General features: G+C 41.3%; 2 protein-coding genes across 3 annotated transcripts in view; both read left to right on the top strand.

Annotated features, from left to right (window-relative positions):
• Nucleotides 1–18,434, top strand: part of spg11 (SPG11 vesicle trafficking associated, spatacsin) — a 282,063-nt gene that overhangs the window by 204,235 nt on the left and 59,394 nt on the right. The gene's annotated exons all lie outside the window — the stretch shown is intronic.
• The window catches only part of znf609a (zinc finger protein 609a), a 124,841-nt gene that overhangs the window by 87,855 nt on the left and 18,552 nt on the right, over nt 1–18,434 (top strand). Inside the window, exons 1-2 of one of the 2 annotated variants that reach the window (XM_083546122.1) lie at nt 1–683; nt 15,693–15,918. The exon at nt 1–683 is cut by the window's left edge and continues 307 nt beyond it. In XM_083546122.1, the coding sequence (XP_083402248.1) occupies nt 15,693–15,918 (226 nt within the window). In that variant the 5' untranslated portion in view covers nt 1–683. The remainder of the gene's footprint in view (nt 684–15,692; nt 15,919–18,434) is intronic. The other variant, XM_083546121.1, reaches the window with a different exon arrangement.

The following is an 18,434-nucleotide window of genomic DNA, read 5'->3' as shown; positions in this document are numbered from 1 at the left end:
CCCCATAAGGCCCTTGGCCTCGTGCACTTAATTCCGAACAATGGGGAGCCAAAGCCTATGGCTGCCAAACACTGTTTGGCTCTGAACTTCTCATTGGCTCATAATTGAATTTCAGGAGGGCAGGGACTAATCTGTAGCAGGGACGAAATTCAAAGCTTGTGGTCAAAGAGGTAATTCCCCCCCCTAAGTCCTGTTTTTTAAAATGCCACAAAGGGACCCGATTTCTTTCTAAATGTTTTCCGATGATGCAAAATTTGTGATCAATGAGGCACTAAAAACTCAAAACCCGATCTGTAATGCAGGGGGCGAGGTCTGTTTTTGCACACCCTCTCTGCATGTTACTTTGATGTTTAGTTGGTTACACTGCGGTATGTAAATGACCTAGACGGGCTCTTCCTGCCCACCGTTTCTCTTTTCACCTGCTTTACCTACCCCAGCGTGGCACTCGTCTGCCGCGCCAGGCTCCCACGCTTTCACAATCGCGAGAGCACTCGCTCAGTAATGACTCAAATCCGGCAGCGGAGCGAGCCTCGCACAAAGGCCACTTCCACACTTCATCTTAACGAGAACCGAACAGGAAACCTGCAGGGATCCAGCGGCCACGAGAATTCGGGTGGAAACAAATTCTCCTTATCGAGCTGGCCACGTTACAATGAGAGCGCGGCGCTTTTGGAGTGCGAAAGGTGAGACGGCTCGCTCGAATCGGCTAGCGGGTTTTTTTTTGCATCTCGCTCTCGAGTCACAGCTCGGCCTCTTTTTAAAAGAAAGAAGCCTCGCGTCATCGCGGCGTTCTTTATAAATAGAACAGTTTTTAATCCATTTTTCACTAACAAGGTTCTTTTGAACTGCTGGATATGAGGTGGAGGATGAGTGAAGTGAAAAGGCCTGACCTTATTTGCTCACTAGCCATTATTCACAAATGACGCTTTCCTTTTCGTTTTTTTTGTTTCCCCTCTCATCTCGCTTTGTCCTTGTGTTGTTTATTATCGAGTTAGAGGTTCCTTGACGAGTTTGTTTGGCTCATCTACTGTTTCCTTTCTTTTTTTTCCCCCTGAGGTGTTACTTTCAGCATCAGCGGGGGTTTCCAGTGTGCTCAAGAGATTATAATTTTTTTCCTCTGCTGTAAGACTGAAATCAAAAGACTCAGGTTGCAGGAGGCTTGCGGTTAACAGTCATATAATTTCTCTGACAGTTGTGTGTGTGTGTGTGTGTGTGTGTGTGTGTGTGTGTGTGTGTGTGTGTGTGTGTGTGTGTTGGGCTGATATTGCAGCGTGTCACTTAGTAGCCTGGCGTTAATCGCACGTCGTTCGATCCGCCTTTCTAACCGTCAGACTCGGGGAGGTGGGGGAGTTTGGCATCTCCGCACCTACCAATTTAGCACCTCAAATGTGGTGAGCAGGCCAGCGTCAAGAGAGCAACTCAGATTACAGAGCGCTTTTCAGTGAGTCCTGCTCTCTAATTATAGGTCGGGGCAGTTTTTTTTTACCCGATTCGTTTTACGACTCTGCGGCATCGGCGTAGTCTGCTCTGTAGCCAGCTCCTTGAGCTCGATCAAGTGACTCCCACAGAAGCGAGAACGCAGCGTCTGTGCTGTACGACTCGTTTCATGCAGAAGTTTTTTTTGAAAAAAAAAAAAAAGTTTTTGAGTTGCATCGTTTACAATCGGGGCTCATTAGTCATGCACAGCATTCCCGCGGCGTTTCGGGCGAGCGCTAACCGAGTCGCAGCGTTTCGGTTTCGGATTGTTTTCGGAGCACTTTGTGTACCTAACGCCTCGTGCAGCTTTGTTTTCTTTAATCAGAGAAAATCAGAGCTTGGAAAAAAAAAAAAGAAAGGAAGAAAAGCACACCAGATTAAAGCTGTGTGTTTTGGCTAGCTGTGCAAAAGTGGTTCTGTTTAATGGCCAAATATGTGTTTTTCTCTGTTCTGTGTTTGTTTTCCAGCAGCCGTTTGCCTTTCAGACACCATTTCTTTTTTTTTTCTTTCTCGTGAGCTGGAATGTTGGAAGACCAGCAGAGAAGACGTCTCTGCCGTCGGTTTTATCTTTGCAGTCAACCTCGCTGACTTTTTTGGGTTTTTCCTTTTCCCCCCTCGGCTCAGGATGCAAGTTTGACAGGAGGATGTTTAAACCCTTCTGTCAGAGCCTTTTTTTTTCCCTTCTTCAGCTTTTAAAACCCTTTAGCGGTCACTTTGTTTATGTAGGAGATTGATGATGTTCACCCGGAAGAGTGTTTAGAGCCTAGTCTTTCTAAACATTGCGTGACATCACTTCAACTCTGTCAGCACCATCAGAGATACGTTTTTTTTTTTTTTTATTTTAATTGATGGGATCCACTTTGCTGAAGCATGTGTGCTGTTGGGCCACATCTTGATGATGGTGTTGTTATTTTAAGTGCTGAATAGATAGTGTATGACGAGTTTAGTTTTTTTCCCTATTGATGGCAATGCGTCAACCATAACCTGCTCACAGGCTCCATTTTCTAAATCCAAAAAATCTTATTATACGTCATGTTTTAACAATTACACAGTATATGGACTTGGCGACTCTTGGCTTTTCCAGATGCCTTCACTTGAACTCGGAGACCCAAACATGTTCCAGGATGACACTGTGCACAAAGTGAACTCAATGAAGATATACTTTACACAGGTTGGAGGGGAAGATCTTGAGTGGCCTGCTGTAAAGCTCTGACCTCAACTTTATTGAACACTGACTTGAACCCCAGGTCTAAATGCTGTGAATGTTGACTGAACCCCAGGCCACCTCACCTCACCTACATCAGTATCTGACTTTACTAACACCCTTGTGGCTGATTGAGCACAAATCTCCTCCAGCACAATGCAATATCTGACTGAACATCTTCCCAGAAGAGTGGAGGTCATTATAACAAAATAAGAGCAAAACCCATTGAACGAGCTCCTCCCATAGAAACAGTAGTGTAATTCAACTATGAAGTTAATAGATGCCTGTGAACTTTACTACTTCCACAGCCTCCATTAGAGATCATTAACCAATCAAATATCTTTTTATTTTTATTTCGGCTTCTCCTATTAGGGGTCGCCACAGCGGATCATCCGTCTCCATACCCCCCTGTCCTTGACATCTGACTCTTTTACACCAACTACCTGCATGTCTTCCCGCACCACATCCATAAACCTCCTCTTTGGCCTTCCTCTTTTCCTCCTTCCTCCTGGTCATCCATTCATCACTTTGAATCTATATAAAATATATCAAGATTGAAAGCTTCGTTTTTGGTAAAGCTGAGCTGATTATGCAGAACTGAAATAGACCCATCACTCATTTTCCGTCCCTCATTCTTCATCGCTCTTTCTCCGTCCCTCAGCCCCTCATCCCCTGTCCCTGTTATATTTATTGAAGGGTGAAGAACCACGGTATTGTCAGCAGTTTAATACAAGCTGGAGTGTAGAACCAATTTTAGAAGAAAATATTTAAATATGTCACAAGTAAACTCCTTCTATAGTTTTTACATGTTTGAGAAATATCTGTATTTGCCCTTAAAGAGCCGATCTGGCCAATCCTCGCCGCCCCTCCCCCGTCCCAGCACATCTCATATCGCGGCAAATTTTATTTCATCGTCTTGGTTGCTGTTCATCTGTTTTTAGTTCCATATTTTTTTCTCCGTCTTTTTGTTTTATAGTAATAAAAACACAGACATGTGGTTTCTCTGGTTAACATTCAAGACTTGTTGAGCAGATGCACTTTTTCCACATTCGGGGGTTGTGCACTGGTTTAAGTACAAGATTTGACCCGACCTGAACTCTTCTCCAGACCGAGCCCTGTCTCTGAATCTCGCATGAGGTCAACCTTTTCAAAGCTTTTACCCCAGCAACCTATGCTAAGAGCATGCTTTATGCATTTTTCCATTGATGAAGATTGCTTGTTTGTAATTGAAGCAGAACTTCCTATCCAGAAGGTTTTCTCTCTTCATAGTATAGGGAAGAGAAGATTTGAGAAGATCTGAAGCGCTGTATGAATCACAGATTCGCTCACTGTCTCGACTTATCCGAGTTGATTATGTTCCACAATCACTCATTGAGCGACTAACAATCGTATGTAATTCCTCTTTTGCAAACAGGAAATTACCTGTTCCTTTACAGGTAGTGATGTAAATGCTGTCCTTGTCTGACCCATGAGGAATGCATTTTCGAACTACAACAGCTAGTCAAATAAGTTTACTGGAAAAAAGTCGAGCTCCAGTCTGCACCTGTGGGAACACATTTGCTCACAAGATGTTTTCAGTGCCTTAGTGGAGTTCTTTGTCTTTTCATCATGATACACTATATGGAGAAAACCTTGTGGACACCTGACCCTGAGATTCCTATGTGCTTTTCGAACGTTTAGTCCCTATTTGCTGTTATTATAAAATCCACTCTTCTGAGATGTTCCACATGATTTTAGAGTGTGTTTATTCAGAAAAAGAGTCGGGTACTGTTGTAGAGTGAGGAGGCCTGGGTTGCAGTCAGCGTTCCAATTCATCAAGATGAGGTCAAAACTCTATAGCAGGCCACTCAAGATGTTCCATTCCCAATTCATGTACACTATCTTCATGGAGTTGCTTTGTGTGCAGGGGCATTGCCATGCTGGAAGTGAATGGAAAGTGTAATGCTGCCTCATCCGAATACAATTGCTGGAAGTCGGCCGTTCCAATACCAATTTGCCCATATAGTGTAGCTTTTATGAAACCGTAGATGCCGCGGGACTCCTTACACACACTACTCACACAGCATTGAAAGTCATGTGATTCTCCTTTGGATCCTAAATGACACAAACTTTTTGTGAAACTTGCAGAGTTTGCTAAAGTCAGACTAATGTTTTATTTTTTTTACTGCTGAACATTTGTCAGGGATTAGCCCTGAAAAAAAAAATCCCAGAGGTCACCCATTGTCGGATTTGATCGAAAGCTTAAACACTTAATTAATTCGAGCGAATTTCCCCACGTTCCATGCTTAAGACCGTGCAGAAGCATATACTAGTCCAACCCTGTGATGGGAGAATTTTATGCAAATGGATTATGATTTCTCTTTCCATGATTCATGCTGTCAGGTGATGGTGTGTTTCTACTTGTCAAGCCTTAAGTCAAACAAGCTGCAAGATTGTACTACTGAAAAAAAACAAAACAAAAAAAACAGTAGTGATTCGTTTTATGCCTGAATGAATCATTGTTGCAAGTTACTTATTGTTGGCTCCTGGTAAAGCTTGTAGCTTGTCATCAGCCTGGATTATAAACCGGCTTAGCCATCGTTTGACTTTGAATGTCAGTTGTTTGAAAATCTTAATTGTATGCTAACCACAGAGCAGTGTTTCGAAAGCCAGGGTGTGGACCGAGTGCAGGGCCAGTGTACGCAAAACTTGGCATAACCCGAAAACCGCTTGAAGAAAAACTAGCTCTGAACCACTAATGGTGTGTTCAAAACCACAAAAGAGAAAACGGAGCCAGGAAGCGGACTTTGTTTTTATTGAACACGGCTGTCGCTCCTGCTACGGTTCCGTATTAATTTGGGTCTTGTTTCCAGTGCCTGTTCTCCAGCTGCACCTCCCTGAACTGCCTTCTGGCTCTGCGGCTCTTTGAGCACGGAGTTGAGCTCGGGGCCGTTGTGGTGGTTGTGTCCCCCTTTTCCAGAACACAGTTGCTTATGGTTAGTGTTTGGTGGTCTTGCTTTCGAGTTGTAAGCATTGGTTTTTGGTTTGGAGTGGTTCACTCGCTGGTCTGGAGGCACCGAGCTTTTGATTGTAGGAGGTCTGTGGTGTTACTGTTCGCAGATTCTTTTTTTTTTATTCCGACTATTAAATGTAGCATATCGCGTAACTGTTAAATGTGTTCAGCAGCTCAGTGCAGTTTTTATAGAGCTATTTCACAGGTCTTTCCTGCTACCATGCATTTTATGTGACCTCTCATTGCCCTGGAATATCGAAACCAACCGCTTGGAAAGGGGCCTGTGCAAAGGCAGAGAGGCAGGTATTCGAGTGCAGAAATGTCAATCTGCTTTCCAGTCTAATGCTGTCTAACTGTCTTGTCGAATTCCTTCCCGCAGTTTGTTTTCCGTATATACAGTGCTGAGTGTGAGTCATTTCACATTCAAATACCAAGTCATTTCTATGACACATTGTGAAACAAACTGCAGGCAAACAGCTTTATAAAAATATTTGAAAGTTTTGCAGAGACGGAAGTGAGTTCAGACTGAACTTCAGAGAAATTAGTAGACTTCATTTCAATTACTTGCACTGAAATCAAATGTATAACTATTAGGGGTGCAACGGTACACAAAATTCACGGTTCGGTTCAATTACGGGACAATTAGGGGGAAGAAACGCGAAACATAAAATTGCTTGTTTTTATTAATGCATTTTATTATTATTGTTAAATTCATTTGTGAACATCAACAGTTTACATTTTTTCACACAAATTTTAATAAAATGCCTGCTTGGTTAAATAACTGAGAAATCCATTAAAACTAAAGAATCCATAGCGTTAGCCGCTAGCCCCTTTCTGTTAGCAGCTAACGCTAGCGCTATGGATTCTTTAGCGTTTTTAAGCATGCACAAAACAAATGCGTGCACACAACAGTGACACTGTGCAAACTCTAGTGCATGTTTTTAAGTTTAATACTACTAATAATAATATAAATGCGCTCGAAGTGCGAGGCGGAGACTAAACAAACATGCGGTCCGCCACTTAATACGTTCCTGAGGGAAATCAGATTTTATCTACATTCTGCACGTAAACAGGGATTGCATTCTGTACACCTGTGTACCGAACCGAAAGCCCTGTTCTGAAAAACGCTACGAATACGTGTACCGTTTCACCCCTTATAATTATTAATTAAGCTGAATCTTCATCCTCGGGAAGAGGGTGAAGTCCACAGGAGCCAAATCTGGGGAACAGGGTTGGTGTGGACGTGAGATTGTTGTTTTCGGTGAGAAACTTGCGTGTGATGTGAGCTCGGTGACAGAGTGCCCATGTGGTCAGAATAGCAGACGTGGTAACGCACGTGGTCAAAATAGCACCAGTCGCACAGCTCGTGATGTACACAGGACATCTTAATACCTCCTAGTGCTTTTTTTGCCTGGTGGAGAGTTTTGTCAGAGAGAACAGCAGTATGGTTGTATTTGTTTGTTGGCAGAGACCAATTTTAGGTGAAATACATGAACGTATGTTTTTCCTTCATTGTAAGTTGCATTCACAAACACAGCGGCTTGCTCATCAGGGATAAATGCACACCATTCACCTTGACTGTTGATTTCTGTAAAGCTGCTTTGAGACAATGTCTGTTGTGAAAAGCGCTATAGAAATAAACTTGACTTGACTTGACTTGACATGTGGGTGTGTCCAACGACACGATAAAGTTGGACAAAGTACTTTTTGTAAGTATGCACATCATGTGTTTCCTGTCAGCTGTGGTATACCACTCATGCCATTTACTAAGTCACTATGTCGACCAGCAGTAAAACACCTACTGCTGACTTTTGCTGCGTGTTTGAATTTGACACTGCTCATATTAACTTTTCGCAGTCCTTATCCAGAGCATCTTACAATAACCTCATTAAAACTGAACAGGGTTAAGGGCCTTTTTTTTTTTTTTTTACTGCTCGGCAGTGGCGTCTTGGTGAACCTGGAAATAGAACCTGTGAGCTTCCAATCAGAAGTACGATGACCATGTTTAATTTTTCCCTCCACTTTGGCTTTCTGTTCATTTGTAAAAACGCTCGCTAAAGTGAATCAATTTAAAAATGGTGTTTTTGCGTCGTAGTGCGAACTGTGAAAACGGGGCATTTTGAAAACGATGACGTATTTTTTTGTCATTGCCGGGACATTTCAGAGAGCTGGAAAGTAAATAAACGCCCCAAAGCCTTACCTGTTGACTTGCATTTTAGACGGATACCAAAGTCCTTACAAATGTTGGAACCCGTTTCATCGTTATAGGAAATTCATTGTTTGGGTTATATTCTAAATCTGGGATTTTATTTTATATATAGTTTAGTGTGTGATTAAATCATTAAAAATTTGTATTCACAGTACTCTTAGGAATGAAGGTGTTTTTAAGGACACATATTTGTACAACTGGTGAACGTAAAAGGCTCAGCTTTAACAAACAATTCAAACATCAAGGTTGCCCAGTTAATGGGCTGATTCTGCCGGGCCTTTTTCCCCCGATCTGTTCGATATTTTTGTTATGTCTCCGTTGCCTTGGAATACTTGAAAAATTTTTTTCTGCGAACGACAGAGACCAAGTGAATGCTGATTTATACTGGTAGATTGTTCAGTTTTCTTATTGCCTGCCAGAGTGAAGTGACAAGTGTGGCCAATGAATTAAGCCCAGCGAACAGCATGTCAGTGTGTCTAAAAAGGAACTTAGCTCGGAATGCACTTACACGTCCCAGCCGTCCAGCCACACTGTGCTCATAAAAGCTGCCGAAGAATGACTGCTGCCTGCTGCTGTTCAACAGGATTAACATTCCACAGCCCCAAAGAAACCCTTGTCCTTTTATGTAATAAAGCAGTCCTGCAAGGCTTACCGGCGGGATGTGGCTAAAATTAAAGCGCGTGACCCCTAGCGCGTCTCGCGGTGCCTCCCGAAAACCGAGGATTGTTTGCGAAGATTGTTTTTTTGGGGTAAGTGTTAGGATTCCAATAACACCTTTCACATACTCGAGTTACTACAACGGATTGGTGCATTTAAAATTTTCTTTCAAAATCTTTTTCAAAAACCTTTTTTTTTAGCGTATATAAACTACTTCTACTCCCTGCAAGTGCAGACATCTGTTCTGGCACCATGGGCTCAATAATATCCTTGACAGTAAGATCCTCATGAGGTGTTCTCAGAAATCCTGCCGTCTGCTGAGTGCACCAGCTGCCTCCTCAATTATAGGCTTCTTCTCTCATCTCAATGCAGCTGGGAGCTTGTTGCTTCTGGTGAAGAAGCAGCCAGACGCGAAACTGGAAAAAGCCGGTGCTTCTCTTTCTGCACGGCTCATTAATGACACCCCCCCCCCCCCTACCTTCCCCCTTCCAGATCTCATTCTCTTACCGAAATGTGCTGGCTGGCTGTGGCGAGCAAACAAGCATCAAATTGCCGTGGCGCTGCTTTGCTGTCATAACACTGACCAGCATGGTTCATCACGTCAGCATGGTCTCACAATGAGTAGTCAATGGTGAACTCGTATTGTCCAAAACAGTACCTTTTATTATGGCTTAGGTTAAAGTTCACAATTTTTTTTAACGCTCCAGGTGCGAAACGACGGACAGTTTATAGGACATGGGGAGTAGCAACGGCGGGCTGATGTGATACTGCATATTAAATTATTTGATGTCTTACGCTGAATGTGTCCCTTTTGTTTATTTGCCCCAGTCAGTTTTCTCAACTGCCAGCTAGGTCTCTTTGTAGGGGACATCTGCTGAAGAAGCCTTTTGAAGCTCTAGTTATAACCTGTACCTTCCAAAGATTTAGGAGTTTCAGATTTTCTGCTCAAATTATTATTATTATTATTATTATTATTATTATTATTATTATTATTTATTTATTTTTTATTTATTTATTTATTTATTTATTTATTATTTTTTTTAAACACTCAGTTCTGCTGTTAGTGTTTATGGGGACCCAGGATGTCATCTGTAGTCACTAACAAATCCAGTACTCTTCTTTAGATAGCTGTTAAAACTCATCAATGTGTGCAGGAAACCAGGAGCATGTCCAGCTTCGGGTTTACACTCACGTTTGTTATTGAATATCGACTTGCTTGTTTTGCTCTGTAATGTCTGGCCTTGTTTTCCCTTTAATGAATAGTATTGTTCCTCCAGGAGCTAAAGAATGCTGTTTGGACTTTGAGATCTTTAAGAGAAAGAGTTTACACTGATAATTATGTATAGACAGGTAGTAGAAATATCCAATGGCGAATGTGTGTACACACAGAGCAATAGATTAGTGGATGTGCATGTTGGTAGTACCTTCTAAAACAAACAGCCAACAGTATACACCATATGCACCTGACCATAAGATTCATATGTGCTTTTTGGACATTTCATTCCACATCTAGTCCTCATTTGCTCCTTTAATAACCTCTACTCTTCTGCGAAGATGTTCCATTAGATTTTGGAGTGTGCTTGTGAAGATTTATGCTCATTCAGCCACAAAGGTGTTAGTAAGTCAGCATTCCAGTTCATCCTGAAGTTGTTCAACAGGGTTAAATTTAGAGTTTATAGCAGGCCAATCAAGATCTTCCACTCTGACAAATGTAAACATATACCTATAAAGCGCACCCAAATATAAGCCGCATCCACTAAATTTTACAAAGATTTTTATTTTGAACATAAATACGCCGCACCTGTCTATAAGCCGCAGGTGTCTAATTGAAACTAATAAACTTTACACAGGCTTTAACGAAAGACAGTGTCTGTTACATGGTTTGTATCTAAACAGTAGCCTACCAAGTAAGTCATTGTTCACTGTCTTCCTCCTTCCTTTCACAACTATTTCTCTCGGGAGTTTATCTTTTGGCATCGTCGTGCATTTAAAAATCACCATTGGTGAAGCTTTTCTCCCGATGCCGTGCAGCTCAGAACACAGGTGAAGTGCATTTTTTTCAGCGTGACGAATGATTCGCATTTCCTGTTGACAGTCCGAGTGAGCGGCAGGTCAAAGGTCAGAGGAACCTCATCCATATTTATGATGTGGTACGGCCCAATTCAGTGGGAGCGCATCTGATTTAACATAGTTTCATTGGTTCACCTGAACCCGTTCCGCAATTTCATTAGTCTAATGTTATGGGGTTCAGTTTTTTGGCTTGAAGCTTGTGAAACCGGGAAAAACCCAGGAAAAATCCATAAATTAGCCGCTTCATTGTTTAAGCCGCGGGGTTCAAAGCGTGTGGAAAAAAGTAGCTGCTTATAGTCCGGAAAATACGGTATGTAGCTGGCTTTGTGCACAGTGACATTGTCATGCTGGAACAGGTTTGGCTCTCCTACTACATTTAAATGGAAATTCAATGCTACTTGCATCTCAGGACATCCTATACAATTTTGTGCCTCCAAGTTTGTGGTAACAATTTGGAGAAGAACCACACATAGCTTGGAAGAGTCAGGCATCCTAATACTTTGGTCATTATAGCGTAGAGAAAAGATGTATATGTACATATAAATGAAATCATTTGCATTTGAGAGAAAAACTAAAAAGCTCTATTCAGTACAGTCTTTTTGTACAGTTCATATTTGGAAAAGATTAAACGGTTTCATTTGTCACTATTTATTAAAAATTCTATACTTTAGCACTGCTGAAATAAATGGCCTGAAACAAATACAAAACCCATTGCACATGATTTATTCTCGCTCCTGTCAAATAGTGTGTTTTAATGCAACCTACAAATAGTTCTCATGTGTAAAGGCAGCCCGAGTGTGCTAATGGTTTCTTTTGTTACCAGTCATTGACTCCTGCTCCTGCTGAGATGAACGATTAATTACACTAAATTAAAATGTACAATCATTTTAGGGGGGAGGGGAAGCTTTCGAATCTGATGTGCCTTTTCAAGCAAAAGTGTCACTGAAGCCTTACGTGACTGTCACTGAATTGTAATTGGAAATGTTTATGCTTTTCACACTATGGTTAAAAGAAAAGGGGAAAAAAAACGAATGTTTAAAAAAAAAAAATGGCCGCCTGTGGTGAGAATAGTAACATTTTTTTTTATCAAATCTGTTCCATACTACTGAGATTGCTCACTTGGGGATCGTTAATGCCTGTGTTACTGTGTTTCCCTGAACACACTTTGCCTTTGACAGTATCTGCCACAACACACTACTCATATTGCTGGAGATATTGATAGTCGAGTTACAGACCGTAGTCACACATTGTGTCATCGGTGACTCATTGCTGGGCAACTTGATCGCTCTGAAACATCCAGCTAGTGGAGGAAGTACATCATATCTGTATTTGAGTGAAACTACCAAATACTCAATGCAAATTTATCACTACAGCACAATTTAAAACAACTGAAAGCTGACCCAAGTGCAGTACTGGAATAAAAGTATAGCATCCTTTAACAAACAGAACACAAGATTATATTAATCACACTTTACACCAAAAGCCATTGAAAATTGAGGATTTATTTTTTTGTGTGTTTAAGCATTTCTAACCCAAGGTGGGAAACTACTACTGGGAAAAAACCCTGATCCACTCTCGGTTTTAGTTGTGCCCTCAGAACGTTTAACACACTCTGATCTTTTCTGAGGGCACTCAATGGACTGGGCTTAAATATGACTCACAGGTAAAAAGATTTGAGAACTAGATTTTAATCATTTATGCAGTTCGGTGTATTATTCTGCACATCACACCTTTCTAAGGAAAGAGATTTTTTTTTGTTTTAAAGGTTACAGACACACAGTGGGAGAACTCTTAATCTATACACATTCTCACCAGAATCTAGGGGTTATACCTTCTGGTCCTGCAACAGTTATCACTTATCACAATGTACAATTTTTAATAGTCCTCTTCCGGTTGTTACTCGTCAGACTGCACGAACATGATCCCCCATGTCACTGATCTAAGTGGTCATAATGTCAGACTGTAGACAGTGGAAAAACAGATGCACACAAGAAAAAGTCTCGTCCAAAGATTTACGTCATCAATCCTTGACACTTTCAGCCCCGCGCTCTCTCGCTAACAGTAGCTAGCAGTGAACAAAACCAATCCGTAGTGTTAATTTTGTTCACGACATGCCTTGATGATAAAAAAAAACAACTCATACAAACACTCCTTTTCCCTCCATAACTCAATACGTTTCTCTTCCTGCTGTACTGTCCACCTGACTTATTTCTACATTTTTACATTTCTACTACATCGGCTGTTGGTGAACACGTCAAACCAGTGATCAAAGACTACGGATTTTAGCCTTGGAATATTGGAATATTTTAGGATTTTCAAAATTTGCCTCAAGCTACTAAATCGTGGCCAAAATGGCTTTAGTCTTTACTTGCAAGTTTTTCTAAATTGTAGTGGAGTGCAAAATAAAATATTACATATATCGATGTAGTGAAGTAAATGTTTCCCAAAATGAAAATTCTCTGAATTACTTGAAGAATGTACTGTACATAAGTACAGTAACAAAGTAAAAGCACTTCTTAAAAATGCTGCATCAATTCTGCGTTATAACGCTAGCTTGCTAGTTTTATTAGACTCTACTATCCTTTAGAAACCTCTCTGGCTTTGTGTCCCGTTCACTACAAATTCTTGAGTTAATTATACACTATATAGAGAAAATCTTTGGACACCCGACCATAAGATTTGTATGTTGCTCCTTTTAGCTGTAACCGCCACTCTTCTGGAAAGATGTCCCACTAGATTTTGAAATGCGTTTCTAGAGATTTGTTCATGCAGCCCCTGGGTTTTAGTAAAGTCAGGTACTGATGTAGGTGAGGTGAGGAGGCCTGGGGTGCCGTCAGTGTCCAATTCATCCCAAAGGTGTTCAATAAGGTTGAGGTCAGAGCTTCATAGCAGAGCACTCAAGATCTTCTACTTCAACCCATGTAAAGCATGGGTTTGGGGCTCTTTGACATCCTATACAATTGTGTGCCTCCAAGTTTGTGGTAATACTTTTGGGAGGAACCACATATGGCTGGGAAAAAAAATTGTCTTGATAATTTAATCCATAGAATGTCTATCCTGGTTTTACCCCCACATCTGGTTTGTACTTTGAGTGTCGTTTTTATCGTCATGGATCCCAAACCGCAGAATCATTGCAACATCTCTTCCATTGTGTCTTATTTCCTCTCTTTACCCAGTGTTTTTTTTTCCTGTAAATTTTTTTATATCCTGATTTATGTGGTTCAGTGTTTTTCCTCACAGGATATGTGTAATGCAGACTACTGTGAAGCAACACCTTATAAATACAATCGAGTTTTCCAGACGTTTTTCACCTGTTGAGCAGCCGGTGCTCACTTGAAATGCTTTTGTGTGTCTTAGCTTGCTAACAGTTATAGAGGGGGAAAAGAACTGCAGAGAAATAAGATTATGTAGATGAGGACGTATCCTCCTTGGCTAGTGTGTGTTCTCACTCCTGTCCCTAGCTAAAGAGATCTCGTTTAGTGTCATTAACCTCTAATCAGTTGACTCCAATTGAGTTTCTGTGCAGAATAAAGGAAGGAGGAATGCGTGAAGAGTTCAGCTTGCACTGTAATCATGCCGTACGACGAAGTTATAATTAGAGAAAGCTACGCTGACGATGGTGTCCATGTGTAACCCATACACGTGTAACTTGTGGAAGGGAAATGGTTGTTTAAATTCATTTCTGGGTTGCATTCTGTATTGTGGCTTTTTGTTTGCTTGATTTGATTATTACTATTTATTTATTTTTATTTAAAAATCATATGATCACCATTAATGGTCAGTATACATTGTATGATTTTGGGCTGTCCCAGAAGAAAGATGACCAATGTGAAGATATCAAGGCGATTTTTTTGACCGTAGGATCTAAAACATTGTTCCTTTATCTTAAGACCGAGGGTCATAGACAGTTTATAGACCAAAGAAAGACTGCAAAAATTTCTGAAATTATACAACCTGCATCTACTGACTGGCCAATACAAATGAAACATGATGGAATTTTTTTTTTATAAAACCAGATGTTCTTTTTCTGTTCTGTCTTCAGGAATATGCAGCTCTACCTCTGCCATGTTAATCTATATTTTGTGACTCTCAGGACGTCATATTCACGTAAAGCCTGTGGTGTTAAAAGAACACGCTCGAGAAACAGTTCTCAGGAGAAATCAGTTTACATATAGAGTATTGGTCACAAATAATTGGTCACTTTTTAAATAATAAAAGTATAGCGCTTCTATTAATAATAATGTATAAATAAAACCTTTTTTACACATGCAAAGATGATGCAAATATGCAAATTCCAACTTGAATCCGATGCACACTTTTTTAAATTGATGCATCACATCTTTAACATTTATTTATTATTTTAACATTTATGCTAATGCACTAATACAGAACATTAAATCTTACCATCCCTAGTATGTAGACTAGGCTTAGGTTTATGTCTGGTGTCCCAAGTCGGTGCCTCTGCACTAGCAATGACCAGGTCTATGTTCTTCTTTTCCAACACTTCCGCTTCTTTATTTTTTATTTTTTTCAGTACACTATAACAACAACAAAACACGATTCTTCTTCTTCCAATAGAGCATGCTGATGACATTTTATTCGTCTATGCTACCTTGAATCATAGCCAACAATTCAATAGGTACATCTATAATGAAAGGAATTTCAGTCTTTTGAGTCTGGTTTCTCTCAGGGTTTCTTCTTTATACCGTCTCAGGGAGTTTTTCCTTGCCACAGTCGCCACTGGCTCAGTCCTTAGGGATAAACATATAGGGAACAAACTTATAGGCATTAAATTTATTAGTCCTACCCAATATATTTAGATCCATGTGATTTGAAATGATCCTGTGAGATTGCTGCAACTGCACAGTCTGTAGAAGGCAGTTGTCTTGTTGTTATACTCTGGATTTCTGCAATGAGGTCAGATTTGATTATAGCAAATAATAGTTATATATAAAATTGTATTGTTCAGTGGTGGTTTGAGATGTTTTATGGATTGTTATACTTGTATATTTAGTATCTCTTTCTGTCCTTCCCAAAAAAAATAAATAAAAATAACTAAACCCATCTCTCCTCTCTTTGTGCAGATGGATTCCCCAGTGTCAACGCCGGCCCCTCCACCTCTTCATCTCCTCGCTTCAGTTGGCAGCACTGACATCTCCTCTCCATGTGAGCAGATCATGGTCCGCACGCGCTCAGTAGCCGTCAACACGTCCGACGTGTCTCTTGCCACCGAGCCAGAGTGTCTGGGCCCCTGTGAGCCTGGCACCAGTGTCAATCTGGAAGGCATTGTATGGCAAGAAACTGAGGACGGTAAGAGAACACTCTGAGGGGTTTATTTTCCTTCTTTGCTGACCCACTTACATATGCAGGAAGTGTGTTGTGGTAAGGGAAAACCCACTGGATATCACTCTGATTGACGGACAAAAACAGTTTGCCCATATTTGAGGCCAACATTCAGTATATCCATTCCACATTTAGTCCCATTTGCAGTTATAATAACCTCCACTCTTATGGGAAGATGTTCCACTAGATTTTTGGTGTGCTTGTGGAGATTTTAGATAATTTAGCCACAAGGGTTTTAGTAAACTCAGGTAATGATGTAGGTGAGGTGAGGAGGTCTGCGGTGCAGTCAGCGTTCACATTCATCCCAAAAGTTTTCAATAAGGTTGAGGTCTGAGCTCAGGCCATTCAAGATCTTCCACTCCAACCCATGTAAAGAATATCTTCATGGAGCTGGCTTTGTTCACAGGGACATTGTGATGCTGGAACAGGTTTGGGTTTCCAAGTTACGCCTAAGTAACCAAAGACATCCATTTGTCTACCTCCACAACATTGTGGGAACAGTTTGTGGGATTTTTCCATTTGGCTGGATAAGTCCGGTGTCCCTGAACGTATGTCTATATAGTGTACTGTATGTATATAAACTATTTACTTTGACACCTCAAATGAAAGGAATCTTAAAAATATTTCATTTATTATCCCCTCTAAGAGAACTTCATGGCAAGATCACATGTGATACAAAAAATGATTAAGAACAAATGTTCGAGATCTTGCATGCCATAACAAAAACTTCAGTTCAGTTTGTAATCAGACTACTGCTGTCGAAATGTCTCTGATTCTCCTTCAATGCAACCAGATTGGAATTTTGAAGGCGTATTTTTCCTCAATCTCGGTCCAGACTTTTCTACCACAATTTAAAATCGTACTTGAGGCTGAGATTTGTGCAAAAATGCCATTTTTAGAGCTTAGTTGCAAATGCACTGTTTTTCCTAATGCAGGTAAGTTGGCAGGAAAACACGCAGGTTTTTACGAAATAATAACGGTTTGTCACACGGCCCATTTTCATCTCTCCGTAACAGTGTAGGATTTGTCCACAGCAAGGCAGATTGCAGCAGTGCCAGCCCAGAAATAGCTCTGGCACAACGGCATGGATTTTTTTCTTTTTTTCTTGTTTTTTTTGTATAAAGCATTTGCATTTCAGTGGTTTCTGTTGTAAAAGAAAGTGTCCACATGAAAGACAGCAGGTCCAATAAACCCCGAAACGCTGCTGTTTTGTTATCCTGCATCTGATGCTGTTGGATAGCTGGCGGAAAAAGCAGCTTTTGTGTCCCACGTGCGTGCTCAGGCATGAATCCACCGCAGGGGTGTTAATTTGTTTCAACTCGGTGAGAGACTGAGATGAGCGCTAACGATAAAGAAAGCATAAACACCTTTTGTTTACAGTCAACCTCCAGTGCAGCCTTTTTTTTTTTTTTTCCTTTTCAGCCTTTTTTAAAAAAAAAAAAACAAACAGCTAAAATATTCTCTGCTGTCATCCATATTGGCAGTCATAAATAATCGAAAAAGGAGCTGACCCGAGTAAACCGTGGCACTGCTGAAATGTTTACCCTCGACTCTCTTGCTTGGAATCTTACACCGAATCCCACTAATGACTGATTAAATTGCAGTGCAGCATTTGAAATTGCTGCAATTTCCAACACGCGCCAGCCCACATCCTCGCCTGGCTCCCACGCATCCCATTAACTGCAGCACGCTACTACGATTCGGGCGCTCTGGGCTAACCTGACAGGAGGACAGGGAGGATGTACGACTGCTTTGTAAGGCTCTACTCGGTCTTCTGCCAGTTCGTTCCCCCGCTCTAGGACTCCGCACCGCAGCCCCTTGGTGATTCACTGCCTCGTTCTGAGCACTTCAGTAGCTCTCATGCAGCGTTAGTAGTGCCAGAGCCCCAGAGGTCTCATCATGGCGCAGCAGCCTCCGCTTGACAAATGTGGAAAATAAGCCCAGGAAAAGTCTAAAGCTGCCTCCAGAGAGCATTGAGGAGATGAGCAATAGCCAGAGAGTGTGTTGGCGCTGTCAGGGCCATTTCACTGCTGGAATTGCGCGACTGCAGGAGACGAGTCTGTCAGGGCTGCTGCGATGATCTTAGCTTCCTCTCTCATTGTGCGTTGTATAATGAGCTGGTGCTAGACAGTTAAGCAGTCCCGGGTCGCAAATCGTAAACATAACGAATGGCACATTTTACAAAATAGCACAGCTGATGCACTAGCACTAGAGCATCCATAGAGATACTGCTGATACACTATATTGCCAAAAGTTTGCAGACTCCTGGGCATAAGTATGCTATTTGCTTTTTGAGTATGGCATTTTACATTTAGCCCCAATTAGCTCTTATATTTCCCTCCACTCGTCTAGGCTCCCTAGTGGTCTAGTGGTTAGGATGTGGCGCGTTCATCGCTGCGGCCCGGGTTCGATTCCCGGTCAGGGAACCGTCCCCAGCCATTAGGGTTGCACAATCCAGTGCACTCTTAGTGAAGGTCCCAAGC

Source organism: Silurus aristotelis (genome assembly GCF_946808225.1).
Source record: "Silurus aristotelis genome assembly, chromosome: 7".
NCBI lineage: Eukaryota > Metazoa > Chordata > Actinopteri > Siluriformes > Siluridae > Silurus > Silurus aristotelis.
Note: the sequence above shows the minus strand (reverse complement) of the source record. Positions and strands in the feature narration are given on the sequence as shown.